The sequence below is a fragment of the Periplaneta americana genome, chromosome 17 (assembly GCF_040183065.1).
Source record: "Periplaneta americana isolate PAMFEO1 chromosome 17, P.americana_PAMFEO1_priV1, whole genome shotgun sequence".
NCBI classification, from domain to species: Eukaryota; Metazoa; Arthropoda; class Insecta; order Blattodea; family Blattidae; genus Periplaneta; species Periplaneta americana.
This window is the reverse complement of record NC_091133.1, coordinates 82,759,485-82,785,819: the sequence shown is the minus strand read 5'-3', so window position 1 is coordinate 82,785,819 and position 26,335 is coordinate 82,759,485. Positions and strand designations below refer to the sequence as shown.

Genomic DNA, 26,335 nt, shown 5'->3' with positions numbered 1-26,335 from the left:
TATATGAACGAAATCCCACCAGCATTTCAGGGAAAATTTCCATACACAAGCAGACGGCATGCTGAAAATCTCTTTTTCGATGTTGATGCAGAAAACGTAAATTTTCATGAAAATCATGAACTCTACTTTTTTCTGTGCAATATTTTCGTATGACAAGGAAAAAATAATGGAAAACATTTCTGTGATGCTTCTGAGCTTTCATGTCGATTTTTCATTATTAACTTCCACAAGGACTACAGTCAAAATTTATGGACATTTCACTTCCACGTCAAAATTTAACCGAGTTATTCATTATTTTTTGTTGTCTTTCCATCATTAGACACTGGTAACGAATTTTGTCATAGAGATGCTTCCACTTCAGAACGAAATTTATTTGTGAGCCTAGCAGAATTCCATAAATATCTCCGTTGACATTACATGAAGGCACTGGAAACCTACCAAACTATTTATCTGAAGTGGGATTGTGCAGTACAACTTATTTTATTCTAGTTGATGAGTTACTTTTGAAAACATGTTGCATTTACGTATTGTTTATTTATATCTGTACAAGAGATAATGCAATAGTGCTATGTATTTCTCAGTCAATATAACCTTAGTGAACACAGTATTTGCACAGCTGAAATGAAACTTTCTTAATGCTAATTTTTTTATGACGGCTTGTTGTGTGTAAAGACTATATATATCTTGTATATCCAATGATAACATACCGTAATTAGTTGCACCTAGTTATTGTGAGCGTAGATTATGTAACATGATAGGTATAAGCAGATATGTTGTTGTGCTAATATATTATGTAGTAAATTACTCACATAGCAGTTGTCTTCTATCCAAACATATATTACGCTCTGATGAAATCAGGTCTAAATCATAAGGAATTGCAAAATGTTTTCACTGAATAGGAAGTTACAGAAGTGTAAACAAATTAATTTCATTTCACCTACCCTGTTCAAAATTTACTTGGAGGCTTTAGTGAGGGACTGTTTTCAGAACCTGGAAGAGGTGATAGTAGAAGGAAGAAGATATATTTGCTGATGATATGGCGTTGTTAGCAGAAGAGGAGATGATACTAAGGGATATGCTAGTGGAGCTAAATGATAGCTGTGAGCAATATAGTATGAAGATAAATGCAAAGAAGACCATGGCCATAGAAAGAAAAATAAAGAAAGTAAACTTGAGAATTCTAAATGAGATACTAGACCAAGTGGACAGCTTCAAATACTTGGGTGTACTATAAGCAGTAACATGAGCTGCTGCCAAGGAAGTCAAAAGGATAGCAATGACAAAGGAAGCTTTTAATAGAAAAAGGAGCATTTTCTGCGGACCTTTGGAAAAAAGATCTACTGAGTAAGAGATTAGCGAAGTGCTTTGTGTGGAGTGTAGCATTATATGGGCCAGAAACATAGACATTACGACCAAGTGAAGAAAAGCAACTAGAAGCATTTGAAAGGTGGATATGGAGAAGAATGGAGCATGTGAAATGAACAGATAAAATAAGAAATGAAGCTGTGCTAAAAAGAGTGGGTGAAGAAAGATTAATGCTGAAACTGATAAGGAAAAGAAAAAAGAATTGACTGGGTCATTGGGTGAGAAGAAACTGCTACTAAAGGATGCACAAAGAAGGAATGGTAAACGGAAGAAAAGTTTGGGGCAAAAGGAAATATCAGATGATAGACGACATTAGGATATATGGATCGTATGTGGAAACTAAGAAGAAGGCAGAAAAAGGAAAGATTGAAGTGAAAGTTTGCAGTGAAAGATCTGCGCTTGGGCAAAAAAACTGTAAATGAATGAATATTTTGTAATCAAAAAAAAAAAAATCTTGAAAGACAAACATTTTAAGAATTATAAATTTAGATGACACAGTGACAACTTCTTTTTATTTTAATATAGGGATGTTTATTGCTATTTTTATTTATATAATACACGAATGAAATATAGAAAGATGAATGAATAAAAATATTGATGAAATGATAGCATATTTGTGTTCGACATAATTGAAAGAATGTCTGCAATTGATTAGTGAAGTGGAGTTAAAGGTAACTCGAAATTATTGTAAGCTCCCCCTCCCCTCCCCACCCCTCCCCACCCCTCGCTCCCTTCCCCCTCTTCTCCCTCTCTCTCTCTCTCTCTCTCTCTGTCTCTCTCAAAATTCTAATGCACAGATTTAACTTTCAGGAAATTATTCAGCATGGCTACTGTAGTTCTGGCAATTCTTGCAACTGGACTGGCTGTTCTACATCCAGCTGCTAATGCATTTGCTCTTATGACTCTGGGCGTGCCTGCTTTCTTTCTTTTGATTCATGAACTTAAACGGTAAGAACATCTGCAGTTATTTTAATATTCATATTGTTGCTTCGATAAGTTATAAATAATTATTGCAATTTATATTATTCACTTACGTGTATATTACTTTTCTGTCAGATAACTTATCATGAATGTAATATACCTACACATAAGTGAATAATAAAAATCAGCAGTTATATTTCATCACCTTAATCAGAGCGTGATTATAAGATCAACTCCTTTTAAAATATGTCCATAATATTAAGTGCTTCATTCATATCTGAAGAAAATATGGCAAAATACATAATGAATAGTAAGAGCGATTAAATGACAGAACCATACTGACAAGTTCTATTAGTACTGTGCGAAGAAAGGTACCTCTTCCTCCTCAGTCAGTAGAAGAAAGGCATGTGCACGACCACACTCACTCACACACTCGCTCTCTCTTTCTCCCTCCCTCCCCCCCTCCCCCCCCCTCTCTCTCTCTCTCTCTCACACACACACACACACACACACATACACGATAATTCAGATGAAAGATGTCAGAATGGTACAGATAATGGAGGACTGCAGCATAAATATTCTGAGGTAGTGTCCATGGTCGGTGTGATGCCTATTGAAAATTCTGCGAGATCTTGAAACTTTGAGGTGAAGTCTGTTGTAATAATTGTGAGAAAATATTTCATGAAATGTTTTATTTTTTAACAATTTATACAGCATATTGCGGCATTTTATGGGCATATAGAATAAAAATATTTCTCTTTATTGTGGTAAGATTTTTTTTTTTAATGAGCTGGTACTTGACTGTTCATCATACACCCATATAAAGGTCCTCTTAATTTTTATTCTTACTCTGTTGTTCGACTTCACGAGCATACATTTTTGTAGCTAGTTGATGAGATTAGTAAAGCCAGAAGGTCACTGTTATCACCTTTGGCAGACTTTACTGATATCGGTTAATAACGTTCATTTTAATGACGTAACTGATAAAAATATCACTAGAATTTTGAAATAAAGGGTTTGTCCTTGACTTGCTTTCGGAAGTGTACATACTGTACATAGTTGTTGTTTAGTCAACTGTCCGAAGACAGGTCTGAACATCACAAGATATACCAAGAAGGCACCATTTATGAGGCAACTAACCCAAGAGATAATAGGGTAGGGTGGCCAGCTCCTTTCCCTTCCATTGGATACATCGTATGACTTATTAATTATTAAACTTAGAGCACTGAGCAATTCTTAATTATTATTATATTGGTTAAATATTGTAATTATTATCAATTATAGTAGAAAATCGTTAAATCATCCTTGGTGGTCAAGTGGTCACCATGCATGACATTGGTAGTTGAAATTCTTCCCAAGATTGATGAACTTTTAAATACTGGTAAGTACTACACGGCTTCTTTGGAAGAGAAATAAAACTGAGAGTACTTTATGGTCCAGTAAAATCACCCTGTTCCTGGAATGGAATGGAATTTCGGGAGGGGAGGTACTACGACTTAACACTGCGACCTTTGAAGATCTATTACGCTAACTCTCAAGCTAGTCGATTTCCAAACTTGCATTGGCTGACTATACTAAGATTCGCTGCATACCCAAGTTTCGAACAGGCAATCTATTCGTCCCTAGGCCAGTCCTCTCCATGTGTCGCCAGCTGATATGGAATTCAGAAAATTCTATGGAATGATAGCGAAATGGAAAAATGTTGACTGAATGATGTAGATTCCTAATATGGGGAAAAGAAGAACCCCGAGAAAAACCCTAACTGCGACCTTGTCTGCCATAAGTGAAAATTCCAGGTCTGACCAGGACTCGAACCCAGATCCCTTTCATGACAGGCTGAAGGTCTGACCACTGAGCCACTGCAGGAGTCACCCTGTTCCTGAATGCGAGGCAAAATTTATTTACTATTCCCTTCCACGTGATGATAACATTTGAGACTCGCATTCAGGAGGTCCTGGGTTCGAACTCCGTAGTCGATCAATCTGACTAGTTTTTTTTTCATGGTTTCTCTCAGTCACTAAGCCAAATATTGGATTGAAAATTTACATACCATGATTTATCACTGCTTTCATCACTAATATCATACATATTAAAACAAAATCCAAATCAGTTAGATACATAAACACACGCAATCTATAACACACAATAGAAATAGAATCTTAACAATAGGCATACTCAACGGCCTACTGATATACCCAAACATCCTGCACACGGAAATATGACATTGATATTAAAACTTGTATAAATCAGTGCTTATAAAATTAACTAAACTGCTGTATGATATTAATCTTCCAGTGAATCATTTTAGAGTCATTAAACTTGTAATAGTAAGGCCTATAGTACTGTCCACATTTCACGAGAGGATACCTGCGAGGAGAGAATGGTTCTTGCGGGGTGAAAGGAGAGGGTCAACTAGTAACTCAGCTCCTCTGAAGGAGCAGGTGGATGAGGATGGTGTCATTGGCCAGCTGGGACAAACAAGGTTTAATCATTGGCCTGTCAGTTCTGTGTTGGGAATTGGTTGTAATAGTGGAGGAAAAACTTGCATTCCTTGCTCGGATCTTCTCGTGAAATGCGGACGGTACCTTTAATTACAGGTTAAGTGGCATATGAAATTAGTTTCAGTTCTCAAGTAAAATTCTGTGCTTTCCATATTATTCCCTTATTTAAATTTATTTAAATTTAAGATGTCAGACATGCAATAATATGCATCTTTTTATTTAATATCACATATTTTGTGGTGTTTATTCAGTTTTCCAGCAAACAAAATTCCCTTAATGTATGAATACCTATACTGTGGTACGACATGCATTTTTTTGTCATGACAGGTATTGGATCATGCAAATGCATACTGTTTCTCTGAAAAATTTGCGTATTTCATAATGTATTAATTTATGTACATTATTACGACTAGAAAGATACTGGTGAGGTGTCAATTTAGGACATTTGAGCCCACATAGTCTATTGTTTCCTAAAATTTTTAACACATTGTATAACCTACTAACTGTCCTTAGGAACTCATGTTTACTGTGGTATTTTATGTTCGGCGTCTCTTCTTTTGCAGCAGTATTTAAGATTTTCCGAATTTTTTAATTTACCATTGTGTAGTTATCTGAACTATTATTTCTTATCTATTAATCTTTCATCCATGTTCCCTATTACTGTTCGTGCATTATTTTATGATACTTTCCTGTTTAGTGCAAGCATCATTCTTGGCTTTTCTTTGATTAGATTTTAGTCCACTAAAGATTATTTATTTTAATATTGATCAGTTCTTCATTAAACATCTTGCGGAGTTTATGCACTGAATTCAACTTTGGTTTTCATCTCATAATTTTAATGTATGTTTATGGGTATATGTTTTTATGTACATATGAAAATAATATGTATATTATTTACTAACTTGCTTCAAGGTACAACTACCCTCTTCCTACATCCTTTCTCGGAATATAAATTCCTTCCTTGACTACTTTTGGATAGTGTAAATATTGAAATTTTATGTGGTGTATGCAATTCAGAAGTCATCATATTTTTGTGTTTAATCCCTTTTTAAAGAAAGGTCACTTTGAACCCCCAGGTGCCGATGTAGCAGAGTTTATCGTCTTGGAATTCGTTGTGCAGCAATTTGGCTTCTTGCTGTAACTTGCTGGATCAACGATAGATTATTCTGCGATGCGTGGTCAGCAATCAACTTCCCATATCTACACGCGTTTTGGCACGTGTTCATCTTCATTTCCTCATACACAGCTTGTGTTCTCTTTGCATACTTCTCTGTCAAGGATGAACAACCAGACCAGACTCCTATACTCAAATATTGGCCCCGTGATAACTTCGAGTTGGGCATTCCATATGTAACAATTCGCTGCTATTCAAAGTCTGACAGTAATCACCAGATTTAAGTTTTAAGACCAACACAAAAAGTTTGAATATGTAAATACTTCATATCAATATATAACTTAATCATAATTGTCGTATATTAGAGGACTGTTATTTTATTTAACAATATTAAGATGTAAGTATACCTGATTTTGTAAACTGGTACATTTGTCATAGACAACACGTGAAAGAAAAATGGCACAGACCAAAAAAAAATGACATGATTGAAAAATCTATGTATTAAGTGGATTTAAAAAGTTTCTAGTGAAACAGTTATTTGTAAGAGTAAGTTTCTTTAAATATCGTAAAATATACTCAATTTTATGTTTACTGGACAGTAATTAGAGGAAAAATGGAATTACAATTTCGTCCTCTGCAATCAGTAATTACTCAACATTATTTCACATCCTTTTGAGGAAATGAATTCATTGGACTTTATATGTTATGATTGCACTCATATCATTTTCTTCGTAACTATTTATTTCGTAGTAAACATTCTTATTTGTTATATGTAAGTTTTAGAATGTGTACTGTATTAGGTAAATAATGTTAATGCTCTTGTAAAGGGGGTTAAGTTGATTTGGCTAATCTGGAATAAGTACTGTACAGATTTGAACTGTCCACAATTACTTTTCTCTTGTGTTAAAGGGGTTAAGTCATTCTTTCATCTATGATGCAGTTACAGTGCTCCATATTTTGTGACAAAGGGGTTTTGTTCAGTACCAAAGGAGAGAAGTTTACATACCTTACAATTTGACTTAACCCCCCTTACACGAGCACCCGCGAATTACTGGTAAATCATATTCTTCCATTGGAGTGAAGTTCGATTATGCAATAGCTATGTACCATACTATACCTACACAACTATTTTAAAATAGTAATCTAAAACATCCAGTATGATCAGTTTTTCATAATTTTCGTTACAGGGGTTACGAATAGTTTTAAATAAAATTTTGTCATTGTTTTGAGTAGATATAAAAGTTATTGATTACTTTTGAAGCCTACGAATTCATATTTGAAATAGAGCCAAAACTACATGAATAAATATAGTACTGGCTTTTTTTATATAAATAATGACTATAGAACCAATTATTGATATTAGGCAGAAGGTGACTTCATTGGGAAGTACTATGACGGTTGTCTTTGATCCAATAGCCGAAGCATTAAATTAAATTTAAAAAAATGGTAAACATTAAGTTCATAAAGGTTATGTTTTGAGATGAAAGTAACACTTCAACTAAAATAATATTCACACTTACCAGTAATCTAAAGATTGATTTAACTTTGGGACTACACACACAGTTCCAAGTAGAACAACTTACAAAACTGAACCCATGGCCACAGATTCAACCCATTGGTGACTCATGGATAAAAATGTGTGCTAAATGCATATGAATGTCATAACATTAAACACAGTTCTATTACGATAGCCTTTCCACTCATACAACAATTTTATTATCGTACTACAGTCAATTTTTCCATGTTCCTAAAATTATAGTGAAAAAATTAAATATCGGTAATACATTAATAACCTGTCGTAGAATTGCCTTCAGACTTGTAGCTTATTAACAGTTTAATGCATGCAGGTAAACAAAGATAAGGAAATGAACACCCAGTGATCAAATGATAGGGGACGTAATGAGTATGAAGTTCGGAGGAGGACAATCTTCTTGCCTGACTTGGGATTAAACCCACGTCTAATGATGTGTGAACAGAATTTTAACTACCTAACTACCAGTAGTTAAGTTGGAACCAAACGATATTAAATTCTGAAGTTTCAAATCCGGTTTAAGCTTAAGATGCCTCCTTTTTCTGGTCTCTTCTATGAGGTACCAAACATTGTGGCTCTCAGAAAATAGATCATTCTATTACCAAAATAAGTTATAAATTATAGGAACACTTATAGTTTGTTTGCTATAACAGTGTGTCATTTTTTATTTTGACTGCTTTTCTTATTCTATTTTCTCATTATACAAATTAAAAAGAGAAAATATTGTGATTATAAAAAAAATGTATTTCGAGAATTTCATGGAGATGCGTTTCCAGCATTCAAAGTACATTAGTTTGTAGGCCTATGGGTACACTGTTGTCTTCTAAACTGTAGAGAACATTTTGGTCATATTCAGTACCGATATCTGCAAGTCAGTTCAATTGGAAATCTCCAAAAAATGTTCATGACAGATGATTGGACTGTTATTTCACAATTACACTTCCCATCGAGAATTTCAAACAAACAAAATATTCTTTATACTAATTGCTTCGAGAGCTTAAAAATACCAGCACGAATGATGAGTAATAAGAATTCAGATTAGAGGCATAGGATCAGTTAAGAATATTAACTTAGACATCAAAACTCTGTATTTTCAAACAGTTTGCACAGTAATTTTATATAAAGAAATAAATATAAATACCACAATGAGTTAAAAACGCTCATAAAATTGTCGGAAAAACAAGGATACCGGTACGGTATATAAAACAAAAACTGAAGGTATTAAAAATAAAGTATGTAAAATGTAAAAAGTTGGTATAATTAATCAATTAATTACCGGTAATAGAGAAAGAAATTAACAGAAATGATTGCGCATTTATATAAATGTTAGAAGACCGATTGTTTTTCTAATCTGAGATGTCTAACTTTGAAAAAAAGAAGCTGTGTTCTTCCTTTGAAATGCATAGATCTATGAACCTAATATGAAGATTGATCTTTGTATGTATATCTAACCATTTCTTTGAATTGTTGTCTGTGTTGAAAATCAACATGTCCTGAGTACAGAGAACTGTTCATGTAGCTTTTGCATTGACACAAAGAGATCAGTATAACTCTAATGGGAGGATATGAAGACTTGAGAGTGTAGAAATAAAAACCAATTCTTAAAGTGCTGAGATGATTTCTCATGATTGCAGATTTCATTATTTCATTTTGATCTAAAAAAAAACATTGCACATATAATAAGGAATTTCAATTTCTGAAAAAAATATTGTTGAAAGTTTTCCACTTTAAGTGTTGGTTTAGTTTTCCTGTAACCATTTCAGAAAATTCATGTGAAATAATACAGTAGCAAGTCAATAATCATAATTTTGGTTACTACCTCTTCTGTGCAATTAACTTGCGATGTTTGAGCAGAGAATTGACCAAAGCTTAAAAATACAGTAAAACCTTGTTAATTCAACTTCGAATAGGTACCATATCATCTTTCATATTGTTTCTACATTGTGCTTCGAAAATAGATCATGTTGATTATATAAACTCATTACAAAATATATTTGGTACAATTTGAGATAATTGTCATTTATTAATAGTTAATCAAACATACATCATATCGTACATGATAATTCACTTTCTCTGTGAATTTGATACTAATTACTGAAAAATTAACATGTAACAAAGACTGTCGAATCCAGAGTTAGAACTGAAATGTGGACTTGGATTGTAGTCTAGCACGCAAACTAAATATAAAACAAACCTCTAATTTGTTAGATGTTTCAGAGCTATAAGAATATATCAAAGTGTTGTTAAGAAATTTTTGGGTGTTTTAACGAAGAGTGAAAGTATATCGTCTTTAGTGTTTCGAAACTACTTTGTTTTTTTAGCTAGGATTGATAATGCTGATTTGCTTGGTGCATTAGTAAACCATTTCAATATCCTTATATCCTGTACAAAATGGTATAAGTCAATTATTAGAAGACTGCTAACTAGTATTGGTTCAGTTTGTAATGTTCCCAAAAAAATATTATAACATGTATGAGCTGCACTTTCACAGTTGAACAAAATATGGTGGACTATTTTCATATTTTCTATATAGTTAGTATTTGAAATCTAGATATCCTTTGTTCAAACCCAAATTTTAATGGTGATTATTAATAGAAATATCTCCCTTGAAAAACATTGTCAATTTCATTTAATAACCATGTGGTAATAACAGCTCTTCAATATTTTTTTCATACGGCCATTCGATTAATAGTTTTGCAGGTCTTTTCTGTACTGTTTTTAAATACGTACAGTACTTCATTTTTTTATTATATATCCATGGTTTTATCGCTCCCATGCAGAACTCTTAGGTATCTGAAAGTGGATATAACAAAATCTATGTGAACCTGCCTAAGAAACCACATGGATCCAATAGAGAAATGTTAGAAACATTTTAGCAAACCAGATCTTTTATGAGTCTTCTGAAGGCTCAGATCTGCTTGCATGCAGGCCTTGTGGGCCCGAAGTTTATACTGCTGGCTCTGGATTAATGGGAGAGGCTGCTTCCCGTTCTTTTGCAAGTTTGTAATTTTTTTGCTTTTCTTTCAAAACTGTCTACTGAGCCATCTCCAAGCTATTCTTCCAGATCAAAAACGACATTTCCCTAAAGAAGGAAACCATAATTAATTCCGAAACAGTAGAAATTATATTTTAACACATGGTTAAAATACCCAAATCTATAACACAACTCAACTCTCTCAAAAGTCTGAAATCTCATAAATGGTTGATATCGTCAACATAAGTAAAAATTATCCGTAATAATTATGTTACGATTTTATTTACATGACAATGAGGCATTCATTTTAAGTTCAATTGTATCTTTTACAAGACTCTTTAGATTACTCTTTGTACTTAACTTCATATTTAAACATATTTGTAAACTTGACTTTTGATACAATTCCATTAATTAATAGGTATTATCTTATCAAGAAATTGTATTAATGAAGTGTCAGGTGTCTGCACTATGCACACACTAGAAATTATTGCGAAAGTTCTTCACTTCTTGCCCATTAAATCGAGTAGAATAACATTCAATTTATCTCTTGTGCATTATCTTCATTAAATTTTTTAATAACAGGGTTTTACTGTGCTAGTCAGTGTGATGTTTGCTTTAAAAAGATAACTCCTATTTAACCCAAGCCTTAGATTGTACACTAGCGATATCATTGTTTTAATCATCTGTCTTATAATCATAAATATTTATTGTACGTATGCACTAGTAATGTATACAATTCTTTTGCATTAATTTAATTTGGTATGGTAGTATTTGATGTAATTGCATGTAAATTAATTTTAACCTTTTGCAGTTCACATGAAAATTCACGTGTCAATTTTTAGGTCTCTTACAATAGTACGTGTCATCTGATTGGTGGTGAATATTTGAAGGTTCTTAAAAGAAGTTTGAATAACAGAACTCATCTCTGGTAACCTACTAGTAGTCAGAATAAGAAGACTGTAAAATAATTTAGAAAACTTTATATTGTATGGAGTGTTCTTACATTATTGCTTTTCCCCTGTTTAGGTATGTTAGTAACTGTAATCACCTGTTTAATGAAAAAATTAAAAGTATGCAGCCCCTTTGTAATGCGTAGACTAAAATTTGTAATTTTATTTAATATTAACTATTGATGCATGCTTTATATAATTTACAGCCAAAGTAAGGAAAAAAGATTATATTTTACTTTTTTCCATTTGCTGAGAGATATCAGTAAACACAATGTTTCGAAGATGGAAGAGAAGGAAAATTAATTCTGTTTGTTGAGGCCATTAACAAATGGCTAAACAAATAGGTCATCTGTCAACACATTCTGATTCATTACCTGTCTATCCAATCAGTGTCTTTTTTTAAATCCAACTCTTTCATGATCTAATCCAGCCCTTTTGCAGTTTTTCCCGCATACTTTTTCCCCATGTGAAATGTTTTACTTTTTGTGACAATCTATAGGAATCCATTCTTTAAACATAACCAAACTTTTAGTTGTTTTGGCGTATATCAGTGATTAATATTAATATATATATATATTTTTTTGTCATTAATGTTTCATACTAGAATAAGACTATAATGTCTTAGCCAACCAGACTCTTTTATTTGAAAGCGAAACATGTATTTTCAAACAGAAACATTTAAAAGGAATTCAACTGCAGAAATGCGCTTCATGAGAAAAACTGCAGGATATACGTTATGGGATAGAAAAAAAAGTGTAGAGATGTTAAGTAATTTGAAAGTTACTCCCATGTTAGAACATCTTCAAAATTACAGAAGAAAATTAATTTACATATTTATAGAATAGAAAATTCAAGGTTACTGAAACAAATTCTAACTTACCAGGCACATGGAAAATGAAGAGTGGGAAGACATAAAAAGATGGCTTGAGAGCGTAACAAGCCATTTGGCCTAATTTCCCTCACAGGAAGACGACGATGTAGTTAATGTTACATTACATACACCATCTTCTCTTGATATTCTGCGAAATCATTCCAAAAAACTTATTTTCACTCTTATAATTTTTGGTACTGTTTCTTTTAGTTGCAAAACTTCATACTCATAAATAAAAATATTTATGATAATAGCATTATTTACATACATTTTAGAATTTCATGTCTTTTATTTATCATAATACTGACTTTAACGCACATGAAGCATTTCTGCTTACATGCTATTTGGGTGAATTTGGTAGCAAAATGGATTGCCATTTTTCATCTTGACAAAGTTAAATCTAAGCTCGAAAAGTTGTGTTTACTGATCCAGGCTAAACTTCTCATCAGTAGACCATCATTATACGTATGACTTAAGACTTGCACCGTGTTCAGCTTGGTGGGTTTTTGCACCATGTCAAAATGGAGACACATACAGTGCCCAGTTCTGAAGAACAGATCTTGGTAGTACAGTAGATATATTCTCCTTACCCTACCCCTCAGATGATGGAAGAGGTACATAGATCCGAAATTTTTGGTGTTTCTGCATCTATCACAGGGTGCAAACCCCAAAATCTCTCATCACAGTTATTATTTCTGTCTTAAATCGATCTTACTTCGCAAAAGTTTTAAATTATATACTTGTTCTTTTTATAAAATTTCTAATCTAATCTAGTCGACCTGGTTGGCAAGTTGGTATAGCGCTGGCCTTCTATGCCCAAGGTTGCGGGTTCGATCCCGGGCCAGGTCGATGGCATTTAAGTGTGCTTAAATGCGACAGGCTCATGTCAGTAGATTTACTGGCATGTAAAAGAACTCCTGCGGGACAAAATTCCGGCACATCCGGCGACACTGATATAACCTCTGCAGTTGCGAGCGTCGTTAAATAAAACATAACATTTAACATCTAATCTAATCTATCTTCGTATTGTATCAAGCTATTTGCTGACAACACGTGTTCCATTGTGAATTTCCTCTTGTTACAAATGATGGGTAAAAAACACGATGCTTGTTGTATATTTCAGCAGCCACATTCCAAAGATGAGGTGTATTCAATATGTATTGGAGAGAATTGTCCAAGGTTACAGGGATTACAGATTTAAGATTAGTTTTTTATCAAATTTAAATCGCATGAATCTTGCTATCATATATGCAAATATACTGTGTTTTATATACTTTATAAGAAAGCTCGTCGAAATGAAATGCTTGAAGATTGATTATGAGATGTCACGAACAATATGAGTGCAGAGATATCTTGTCATATATCAGCTTGTAACCGATACTATGTCTTGCCATGGTTATGAGATACCAACATTATTCAGTGTGATATTATTTTTAATTGCAGAAGCTATTTAGTATCTCTAAGGCGATGAGTACCGGTACACATTGAGTAGGAAAAGTAAGCAATTTGGAAGACCTACATTAGGACATTTTTGAAGTGATGTGCGAAAGCACTTCATGTAGAATAGTCTACATTGTGGATCTAATCTCAGACCTCCTAAATACTAAACCAATCTGCTATCATTCTTCTGACCCATTTTTTTATTAGTGTTATTGATAATATCCGTAATGAGTGATGCAGAATTTTGTTTTGTTTTAGTTTTTTGTAGCATTGCCCACGAATATATCAAGGTCTTGTCATTGGCATTGTTAAAAATGAAGAAAGTAAAAAAAGATATTACATTCGAGACCGTCTCTATAAGAAGTACTGATAACATTCACTGGATTAATTAAATATATTGCTTTGTTTTGAGAGCTGCCCACCCTTCAAATGCTTGATTTCTTAGTGATACTGGGATTTATATTCACTTCGAATTATTTTTTTAAATTGCACATATATATTTAAATTACAGCGAATTATAATTGGTAATTACACTGGTGCCTGTAATCAACCAAGTGTACGAGTAACTTTTTTTTAATTATATTCAGTTAGGTGGTACGAAAATAAACATTTTATAATTATTGAACTTGCCATTTGTCCTTTAACAACAACGACAATAATAGTAATAATAATAATAATAATAATAACAACAAATCTTTATATCTGTGCATGTGCATGTATGGTGCAAAAATTAAGTACTGGTATGAACATAGGTTTCATATGAATCTTTTCCATTATAGGTATTATTAATTGCTAAACTTATTACTAGAAGAATTAGATTTGATATAGAGGATGTTCTGGTGCACATTGTATAGAAGTTCAGTACTTCTATGGATTATCTTGCTGTCAGTGAGTCGAAATTTGTACATACGGGAGCTGCATCTAGCTGAACTTTTTATTCTTGTTTTTATTAGTTACATTTAACATACTTTTGAAAAGTTTTGGTTATGTCATTACAGGATCAATGAAGTCTAAAAGAATCATTGTTTGGAAAGAAAAAAAAACTGCATGTATTTTTTTCTCAAGAATAGTCTACTTTGTATAACATACAAGCACTTCACATGTTACTAGTGCAATATTTCTTATCAAATCGAAACTTTCACGAAATGTCATAATTTTACGTTTGAATTCTTTAGATTAACCAAGAGGATTATATGTAGCGATACCGGTATATAATTTATAAAGTAAAGCAAATGACACTTGACATTGGACTGCAAAAGGCTAAGTTCTCAGTGTATTAAAACTGTCATTTTGTGCCAGTAAAATATATTTTGTAGAAGTGTTATAGTATGGATATTGTGAGACTAAGATAAATTTAAGTTTGTGTTCTTTACCCCGAAAATAACTTGAATAGAGTTGTATCTCAAGGTCTTACCAGTGTGTAACTGTGATACGTTGGTCATATATATTTTGTAGACAAAAAGTAGATAAGATAATCTCTAATTACATTATTCCATGCTACCGGAAGTGCCAGATATCTAATCCTAATTACCGAAAAGAATATATATTGTGAACTGATGTAACCCAAGTTTATTCACTTTTATAATAATGACTCCACTTTTTATACATAATTTAATAATCATCTGAGCTATATATATCATGATACTGGTATTTAAAAGTGTACTGGAACCAGTATTCAAAAAATTGGACAACGATTCTATAACCTAAAACAATGCTTTTAATCATATGAGACTGGGAATAATTAACAAACATAAGAAATAGAGCTTGAATGTAGTGTGAGTTTTGTGTACTATAATATTGACAGAATGAATAGTCAGTCCTATTTTGCATTGATTTTAATTGAAAGATAACGATAAGTCTATATAAATAATAATAATAATAATAATAATAATAATAATAATAATAATAATAAATCCTACTTCCTTCATTAACAATTTTATATTTATTCAGCATTTCTTTTTTGAATTTACTTCGGAATGCTTTTGTTTGTTAATAAAGTATTCGTATTTATACTATCATTGTTTTGGGTTAAAGAAATTGCCCATCTATATTTCTAGGACAAATTATAGTTAACTTCTTTTGTCTCAAGGGGTTTATGACTAACATGGAAGGCAGCAGATGACTTCTAATAGAGCTTATACTCGTGGACATGTTATGACTTGTAACTTACAAAGTCACTGGAATTGGAAAAATCCGACTAGACGATTCTCCTGGCTGTGAGCTATGAACAAGTCATTACTGCAGGCAAAAAATGAAAAACACTTTGTCCTTCAGCATTACCGGTATACCTCATTTACTCTATTGGGTTTGATTGATCTGACATGAATTAAGAGGGAGAGAGACAGACAGAGGCATAAGTCTTGGCTACGTCTTTACTGAAGATTAGGGACTCTATGGTGGGTGAACTGCTCCTACTCTCTTTAGAACTGTACTTGTGGTTTCTGAGAGAAGACTATTTTAGGAGACAGTGGCATGAGAGAAGGTGGTCATAACATGTCCACGACTATACCTACTACAGAATATAATGTATATTTTCTGTTGATGAATATACCAACGAATTTGAATTTGGTAAATGCATTGCATTTATTAACCGAGTTCGGATTTATACGCAAAATTAATTTTGATGAGAACATTTAGGAGTATTGGTAACTTATATGCAATTTTACATAGTTGCGCATGTAATTGTGTATAGGACTTTATGCATATTTTCTCAATTATCAAACAAAAATGTATAATTTTACTTAATTTGTCCCCTCTTACGCTCAGATTTTAAATAGCTTAATTTTATTTCGTGATAATGACTAGTATGGAATAAGGTATACAGTAATCAATTTGGTTGATATCTAAATTGGCAAAACCTATGACAAGGTGATAAAACTACACGTTTCCTAAGAACAAATAACCATAATTCGTAATGTAATTTCAGTTCATTATACATCCAGTAGACTTAAAAAAAATGTTCTTATATACATACAATTATACTGACAATATTAAGTTCAACAGTTAATATTCGCCACTTGCCATCAGTTCACTTCAGAGAAACTTATTCAGAGTGCTTACTGACTTGCTTTCAGAACTACCGTTAATGAAAGCACAACAATAAATTCAGAAGCTGTTTTTTTTATTTTTATTTAAGGTAGCAATTTTATATATTATGCTTAAAAAGTATCTCACCAGAGATAAAATTTACTTAGCATGGATTAAATGATTGTATTTGTTGTCTATTCTATTATATTCACATTAATAATTATTGTACTGGCATATTTCAGTCCCAGTACTAAATTTGTCTTTGCACATATATCCGAATTCTAATCATTAGTGTCTGTTATTAAGGTTTATGTGGGATATTCTGTAGGTGTGTAGAATATAATGGAATGAAGACAACATTAGCTTTTGTTATAATTAAATATAATAATGAAAATTATAATGAAGTGGGAATAATATAATTGAAGACCTTCTTCGAATAAGGGTGTAACCAACAAATCTATTATATATGTTTCAGGAGAAAAGAAAATAATTTCAGGGGCGTATTTCGTTAGGCCTGTATTTACTAACAGAACCACTTGACTAATAAAGGATATAAGTTTATTCAGCTATTATAACAATAAATGAATGCTTCAAAATTACTTTTTTCATCGAAGTTGCATATTTCATTAATTTGATGTTACACTCTTTTTCGAGGGTGGTCTTCAATTATTGAGGTTTTCTATTAATACGTTTGTTTTGTGGCAACTCATTTGATGGTAGGCTGGAAAGGTGTTTAATTCTACTATCTTATGTGTTTGAATTAAGAATATTTATCTACTTTCTTGCACACGATGTTTCCTGCCTTGCAAACAGATGTGTATGCAAGCCAGCATCTTGTGAGACTAGAGGAGTCGAAGCAGAAAAGAAGTGGAAAGTAGAATATGAGGACAAGTATATTAAGATAATAGACTTCAGTTCATCTGGGTCTGAATATGGACGAGTTCCCTCCCTCTTCTTCTTATCTACATTGCATTGTATGCGTGCACATTTGTTGTTTTCTTAGATATTTGTATGTATATATCTTCAATCGAAAAGTCTAGTTTAAGTATACTTTTTCATTGTGTGTAATTCTTATCACAACTTCACAATACTTACGGTTGAATATTAGCTGTCATTCATATAACATGAAAATTTCTGTAGTGATAATTTTTTAATTAGTGTCTTATCACTGAATTGCAGGGATTTTTCATGTCTTTACCATTCTGCCTTCATGTTAAAAGTAAATATCATTTACGAACCTTGATACAGATTATCTTCATCTAAAATGACATTAACAAATTTTATTTTCAAATAATACAAGTTTATTTATAATAATCTTGCATATAATACATATTTGTTGTCAATTTGTGCACTATTACTTGATTTACATGTGTTTATTGTGTGTGTCGTATGCATATATATTTACTCTAAAAGCACTGCGATTACCTCTGTCACTTCGTCTCTCTTCAAAAAATTATTCAATGACAAAATTTTAAATATTATATTCGTATAATTCAATAAACTGTTTTAACAGCAGTGATAAACCCCTTTAAAGTGTCTCTATCTAAGAGATATTAATATAGAGTTACAAAATATACCACTTTTTTTGTCAATAATACAATAGAATATTGTGTATATGTTTGTATTGCATTCAATTATTGGTAAAACCGTGATTCAAAATAATTATTAATTTCTTTGCTTCATACAGACTTCGAGTGATGATTTAGGCACGCTTTACATTTCGATTTTTATGATCCCCAGTGTTACTTGTGCTGATAAAGTAAGATAAAAAATACGCATTTAAGAAAGACTTTCATTCGTGGCAATATTTCTATGTGTAACTAATTTATTAGAGTATTATTAAAATATGAAGTTTGTAGAGAACTTATTTATTATTGTTTTATAGCAATGTATGGAAGAGATTATAATTCACTGAACTCAGATCACAATATTATTCAATATGATACAGTTTTCTTTGCCATTACAGGATTACTCTTCCTGTATTCAAAACTTTAGTACTGTATTTATAGACAACTTACTTTAGTTTCATCCAGAGTGGAAATAACTCCGGAGAAAATTTCAAAATGATGTGTGTATAAAAGACGACATTTCAGCCTGGAGTAATGGATAGATATTTTTGGTGTAGTAATTGTATTTATTTTCATCCTTATTTGAATTCATATTATCAAGACATTGTTACTTCACTATGAATTCTTAAGTATGTCACTGAAATATTTATTGATGGAGTGGTAATTAAATATAGATTATTCTGTGTTGTTTATATTCACTATCATGAGTAGTGCTAGTGCTGGGAGAAGTAAGATCTCTCGATACAAGACATAATTTTATGAGAATGTCTTCATTATTTCACTAAAATGTAGACTTACTTTCATATCTTTCTAAAATTACATGTAATAAGTACATACTGCATGAGTAATTTTATAAAATAATCTGTAGAAAGATAAAAAAAAGCATAAAATAAATTAAATACAGAATAACTTCAGCAGAAAAAAGAAATTTGTCATATCGTTGTGAAGAATTATACTGGATGTGAGTAACAAACAACAAAGAATTTTTCTCCATGATTTGTCATAAACATTTAATTTTAACGAGCTGTAGTAAGTACCAATGTACTTGTACGGAACAAATTAAGACACAACACAATGTGAAAGATTAGATTTTTTTATAAGTTGTACATAGAAATTAAATGTTCACTAAATTCAGAAATGGATGCCACTTTTAAGTTACTAAAAAAAAAAGTTACCATATCTTGAAGAAAAGTGAATGCTAAAGCTCACGAAAAATATATATATATTTTTAATTTAACGTTCTTATCATATTAAATATAAAGATAAAGTTCTGTAATGCTGTAAAAAAAAAAATAATAAATTTTGTTATTTTCACGAAAATGCATAGTTTCAGCATTCTGGTATTGGAAAAGTGGTTTTGTTAGTCATGCTGCCTGTGTTAAATGATTTTCTTTTATAAGTTTGTTGGTCAGATACTGATCATATTCAGTATCTGTGAGTCAATTTATCTGGAAGATTCCAGTAATAATAATAATAATAATAATAATAATAATAATAATAATAATAGTAATAACAACAACAACAACAACAACAACTTAATAGGATGGCTAGAACACGGATCCCTAAAGCCATCATACAATATCATCCACATGGCAAAAGATCTTTGAGTCGTCCAAGGAAGAGGTGGCTTGAGAACAGCAGTGTTTTGTTCAGACCATAACAGTTCTTCAAAGACTAATATGTGGAAGGATGATGATGATGATGATGATGATGATTATGATGACTTAATAATAATGATAGTGATATAATGGTAATGATAAATTAATAGTAGTAAATTAGTCTTTATTTGAGATCAAACTTAGTGACGATGGAGTTCACATTGAACGATTTTGTTATTTTCTTTTTGCACAAAATAAACTGACAATTGAGTATCGAGAGATAAAATATTTTGCTAGAACATTTTATGTTTTATTACCAGTTCAAACAACTTCTAACCTCTTGTGGCAAGATGGCTGAACTCATAAATCTTTCTTGCTTCTCTGAAAATTCACTCATGTGTAACAGAATCTCATTATAAACTACTAATACATATATACTGGTATCACTTTTAAATGATGGGTTTCGTAAATAAAACAATATAAATGATTACAGTATATGAACAGCTATTTTGTGTGAATGACATAGTTCTACTTACACCATATATTTATAAAGGAAATTAAATGTCTGACTTCCAGGACCATAAAGATTTTTTTTTGTGCTATACTGAAAACTAAGTTTATTTTTATATTTGTATGCGTAGTAAATTATGTGTATTTGGAATAATACTTCAGTATAAGTGATAACATCATTCGAAAAAAGATAAAGGAAGAGAATTGTTGCGTACAGATGCCTCAAACTAGCAAGCTGTCTCATTCGCGCAGGCGCATAGAGCACTTCTCCCCTACCACTGTCCGCCTACTGCTGTGCACTGTGGATTAGAACGGTATAGCTCAGTTCTAATAACAGTTGAGAAGGCTGCATAGGGAGGGTACATCTTGAATACATTGTCAAGAGGTCAACTTTTCAGATAATATGACTATACCTGGGTATTGGAGCCTAGGTGGGCCCCCTCCGTTAGCTCTACTACTTCCCCTCTCCAGGCAGCTTCCTAGTTTGAGGCATCTTTAACTGGTATTATAATGTAAAAAGCAAGCTTATGCATCATCCTCATGACATTTTTTATACGGAATAAAATTTAAACTACAATTTCAGATTGAGGTTGTTTACAAAAATTAGGGATGTCAGGAAAAAACGAATATACAGATTTAATGAACAAGAAAAGAAGGAGTTAGGTTGTATGTTGTATGGTACTTTGTATTCTAAATGCAGTTAATATTAATATTAAACTCTGTGGAAAGAACTTTCACATCACTAAAAATCAAGATGCTGTTGTTATCACCCCTTCCATTCAGAAGCTGTAATCATGATCAGTTAGAAAGCGCTCCAATACTCTAGTGATGTTAATCTCTCTTCTCTCAGTATTATAATTATTGCCTTAACTTGGCTGACTGCTTTTACATATAAGAATATCATAAATTGATCACATAAGTACAAATAATGTTATAAAGAGAAAATTAAAAATTATAATTTATATACACAGTGAATAGATGTAGATTCTAAAGAGATTACCTTTTTGTAACACCTTTGTATCTCTTGAACTGGAGAATGAGGTATGTCTTAAGTCGGTAGTTCTTAATGTAAAAGTATATAGTGCAGGTTCAACAGCTTGTACAAACTTAATTTTGGATCATACATCACAATGTTTTTCTTGGTATTTTTTATTGCTGTAGGATATTGACTTACACCCTACTGTAATAATTACAGTGGATCAAAACAAAATTCTTATACAGTATATGGTAGCTAAGATTGAATGAAAGCTTGAGAGCCACTAATCTAGATGTACCTATACTGGTAACTCCGCAAAATGATGCCCTAATTGAATTTGTAGCATTATCTCTTCCTTGACTTGGTTTTAATTAATTTTAAAACATATTCATTATATATTCACGATCACTTTACTAATAAAAATTATAATTTTCAATCGAAGTATTTTTTTTTAGAATTATGATTACAACTGCAGTGAAACCTGTATTAAACGACTTTCAGTAGTCTTTTTCTTTTTTAATTCGGTTTTACAGAGGTTGGTTGCTTAATATACTGTATTTTTTTATGGAAGAATTCTACTGGGAAAAATGTTGAGTTTTTAATATTCGAACTCCTTATTCCTATAGTTGTATTTATATTGGCAAAATGATATTGAATTTTGTAGTCTAGCTATAACATTTAGATAAATTAAAGTTTGTTTTCATGGGTTTTGGTGAATGGCAGCATTATTTTTTTTTTCTGTGTAACAAATTACTGTCGTATCTGAGCAAACAATAAAAAGGATAATAAATTGTTTGTGTCTTAGCTAATTATTTCTTAGAATTGTGGTGCAGGGTTGAGGGAAATATGTAACTAGCAAAGGAAATTTAACGTATGGAAAGTATGACGTTAAGTGAAGGTATAATTTGAACCAAAAACACTGACTGTAGGTTTAGTTCATAAAAATTATGGCTTCTACAATAACGTGAGCATATGTTTTAAGTATGCAGTGGCTGCACTCCTATCTATTTAAAACGTGAGCTTCAGTCCTTCCAGGATTGTGGAGTTGGGACATAACCAGTAGAAATAATTCCGTTGTGTCAAGAATTGACTTCTATATTTTTTCTTTCTTCACTCAAAGAACGAACCCGAAAACTGTTGAGAGTCCTAATGTCAAGTTCATTCATAGCTATTAGCTCCAGTCATTAAAGAAAAATTCTGATACAAAAATGTTTGTAAATAGTTAAAATCAAACATTCATAAAAGAGCAATTTTTCTGAAGCTGGTCTTTGGTCGTGATGATCAGTGGTGTTGCAACTTAAGAATATAACATTTAGGTGCTAGATGAATTGTCCATTAACAGCATTGCTCGCAGAGAGAAGTTATCATTGCAACAGGTTTCACTGTGTATGGATATTCAGGAAAAATAATTATTGGTATTATATTCTATGAGAGTTCATGGATAAGAAATAAGTATTTTGTGAGCAAATTCTTTTGAGTCTTGCTTCTAAGTTTCTTGCCAATTTGTTTTTAGCATGTAATGAGTTTTTATATGTAATGTGGTTTCAAATATTTGCAGATTAAAGAAACGGTAAAAATTTAGTGCCAATAAGAATGGGAAGTGTATTTAACACTGAGTAATAATTATTGGAAAGCTGATTTTTTTTTTGTGCTACTCGTGTACTTCAAAATAACGAGTTTTTATCACAAGAGTATGCTTTTAAACTTGGTAATTTGAAGTTCAGAAATACATCTTGACTAAAAATAATACGTCTTCTTTATCATAAAGTTTACATTTTTGTTACTGTACTAGTATCACACTTATCAGTAACTTCCAATATTGCTTCTTGGAATTACGACAGAAAAATGCAAATTTAATATTAAAAGCCCAAAAATATTGTATTTGCAATATACATAAACTTAACATTACCTCATTCTATAGAACTGTAAAATTATTTTGTTAGGGTATATATGAATATATCTTGGCACTAATGAAATTTTCTTACAAGCAGACATCTTTGCATTCAAATGTCAGCTAAGAATACTGATTTATGAAAAACCTTCCTAACAATAATGGCTGCAGTAATGAAATGTGTGCATTAGGATTAATTTTGTTTTTACAAACAAAAGTATATTATCTATCATACATTGGAAAACTACAAATCTAGGTAAATGTATGTATACTGGTGCAATACAGGTAATATAGAGATTTGTGTATGCAACCATGACTGTAACTGATGCCTTGTTTGTATTTAAAATCGTAATTTTAGTATGTAAAATCGCACTAGAAGTATATATTAGAGCTAAATTCGTGTTATCTTCAAATATTGTTAATTGAACAGATTTATGTAGGCTATTTCTTATAATTATGAGAATTCGCTATTAGCAAAGTAATATTCAAGGATTATTTTTACATTTTTATTTATGTTAGGACATTTCGAGTTTCACTGAAATGTAAGTTCTCAACATACCTGATAACGAAAAAATTAATTCTGGTATAGCCCTATGCAGTGCCGTCTTAACTCATGGGTCAAGTTCAAGGCTCATGTTTATTGTCCAAAACTTTGTATTGATTAATCTTTGCTGTACATAATTTTTTTATGTTAAAGCACTGATTTTGTTGGAAGGATCATAAATGAATCGGGGATTGCAGAAACAGCACATGTCAATACGCCTCACATAGTGACATGTGCTGTTTCTGCAATCCCCAATTCAAATGTAAGTTATTTTTATAGATAATTTACTTCTGTGAGTTGCTTTGTATGCAGACCCAGTGCACTGCTTTGTCCGGGCGCCTATAATGCTGTTAAGATGGCCCTGGCTTTATGTTCGTCTGTTTGCCTGCCCACTTACAGACTTTCCTCATGAAATACTGGACGGATTTTGTTCACATTCAATATATACGCGTTAATTCCTCCAGTAGGTATGCACATGAAATATATTAATTTTTGCTTCTGCCAAGATTATGCAAAACGATGATGTACTCAAAATTGGCTATAACTTCTTTCAGTTTTTTTTTTAAATACGAAATGTGCCAAATGGAAAACATAGACTGTATATTTGTATATCACAAAAATTGATTTATAGTAATAATTATATGCAAATTAATGTGTCTAATCTAAATCTACTTACTATAAAATATTGGGTTTTAAAGACATCAGCAAGAATTATTTGCAGACATTAAACCACTTACAACAGTGAGCAAGGAATGGCATAAGCAGCAGGTTGAATACTTACATCGCCTATTTGTTTGCTATTTTTTGTAACTAATTGTTTTTTTTTTCTTCATAGCAATAGTTTTACTTTTGTGCTGGAATATCAGAAACCATTCATGCTGTGCATGTTTGAGGATACCGGAATTTAGCTCTATTATTGGAGATAAATGTGTGCATTTCTAAGACTGCTCTTGTGTGTGTGTGTGTGTGCGTTTTATTGTATGTGAACTGAAGGCAATAATATCATACTATACTTTTATAAATTATTATTACCACTTCTATTACTGTAATACAAATACTTTTGCTATGTGGTTATTACTGTCATATGTATATAATATCTATTTCTATTTAATAACTCACTCGTGGTTTTCTATTCAGATTGAAAAAAAATAAAACATATTAGAGATATGTAGATGAATGTTTGTATAAATTTGTATTTTGAGTGTATTGGGACCTTCTGTATTCATAGTACTATCATAAACTCACGAATGGATAGTATAATGATGTAGTAAAGATTAGAACAGGGTGTTGAGAAAATTTTCGTTTCATGTTTATAATTTATACCAAATGATCCAAAAGCCAAAGATGGTGATTTTTATATGTCTTTATATTGTGAATTCTTTTGATATGAGTGTTGAAAGACATGTCAACATTCTTTGTGATTGAAGCTGTTGTATTTATATCAATGCACTGACTGTTTATGTTACTGTACCTAACCACAAAAGGATTGAATAAATTCACATAAAGGTCTTGGCATTATTTATTAAACAAATCCTATATACTTGCTGGAAGTCTTTCCTGATATGTCATTCAATTCCTCAAGGATCAATATTAGGTCCCCTACTTTTTCTATTGTTTATAAATTATCTTGCCCCCATAATAAAAGATGTAGGTCATCCCATATTATTTGCAGATGACATAAGTATAGTAATTACAGCCAATAACTCCAACATATTCCAGTCTTCAACAGAGGAAATTCTCTTCAAAATATGTGACTGATTCTCAGTCAATAAATTGGTATTAAATTGTAACAAAACTAACATAGTTCAATTTAAATCCTGTCCAAATTCAACCCCGCAAATTTCTAGCGCAATAATTAACAATAGATCCCTATTAGAAACAACCAAATTTCTTGGCTTAGAAATCGATGTGTTAAATTGGTAAAATCATATTAAAGAAATTGCCCCGAAACTAAATTCAGCTTGTTTTGCTATTAGATCTATGCAAAAGATAGTAAATATCAATGACGTCACCAAACATCGTAATGATGAAGATTACATTTGTAAATATCAATACCTTAAAAACAATATACTTTGCATACTTCCACTCGGTAATGAGTTTTGCAATAATATTCTGGGGAAATTCCACAGATAGTAACAGTACTGTATATTTCTATTACAAAAAAAAAGTAATTAGAATAATAGTAGGTGCCAAATCTAGAGAATCGTGTAGGACCATTTTAAAAAAACTACACATAATGCCCATGGCTTGTCAGTATATGTTTTCATTAATAATCTTCCTCGTATGTAATCGTGAAAACTTTGTAACTAATTCAACAGTTCATAGCATAAATACACGTAAAAAAAATGACTTTCATACTCCATCGGCAAGTCTATTGTGCTATCAAAAAGGAATGCGTTATATGGCAGTAAAACTTTTTAATAGCCTCCCTATCGATATAAAAAATGAAACTCAAAACATAAGATTATTTAGGGCCAAATTAAAGAAGTACCTAATTTCTTACGCCTTCTATTCTGTAGGTGAATTCATGACATTCAATAACACTTCATGAAAT

At 31.7% G+C, this 26,335-nt stretch overlaps 1 protein-coding gene across 2 annotated transcripts in view; it reads left to right on the top strand.

Moving 5' to 3' along the window:
• Positions 1–25,290, top strand: part of bwa (alkaline ceramidase) — a 49,750-nt gene extending 24,460 nt beyond the window's left edge. For both annotated transcript variants that reach the window (XM_069817375.1, XM_069817374.1), the window contains exons 4-5: positions 2,176–2,313; positions 5,864–25,290. In XM_069817375.1, the coding sequence (XP_069673476.1) occupies positions 2,176–2,313; positions 5,864–6,185 (460 nt within the window). In that variant the 3' untranslated portion in view covers positions 6,186–25,290. The remainder of the gene's footprint in view (positions 1–2,175; positions 2,314–5,863) is intronic.
• The last annotated feature ends 1,045 nt before the right edge of the window (positions 25,291–26,335 follow it).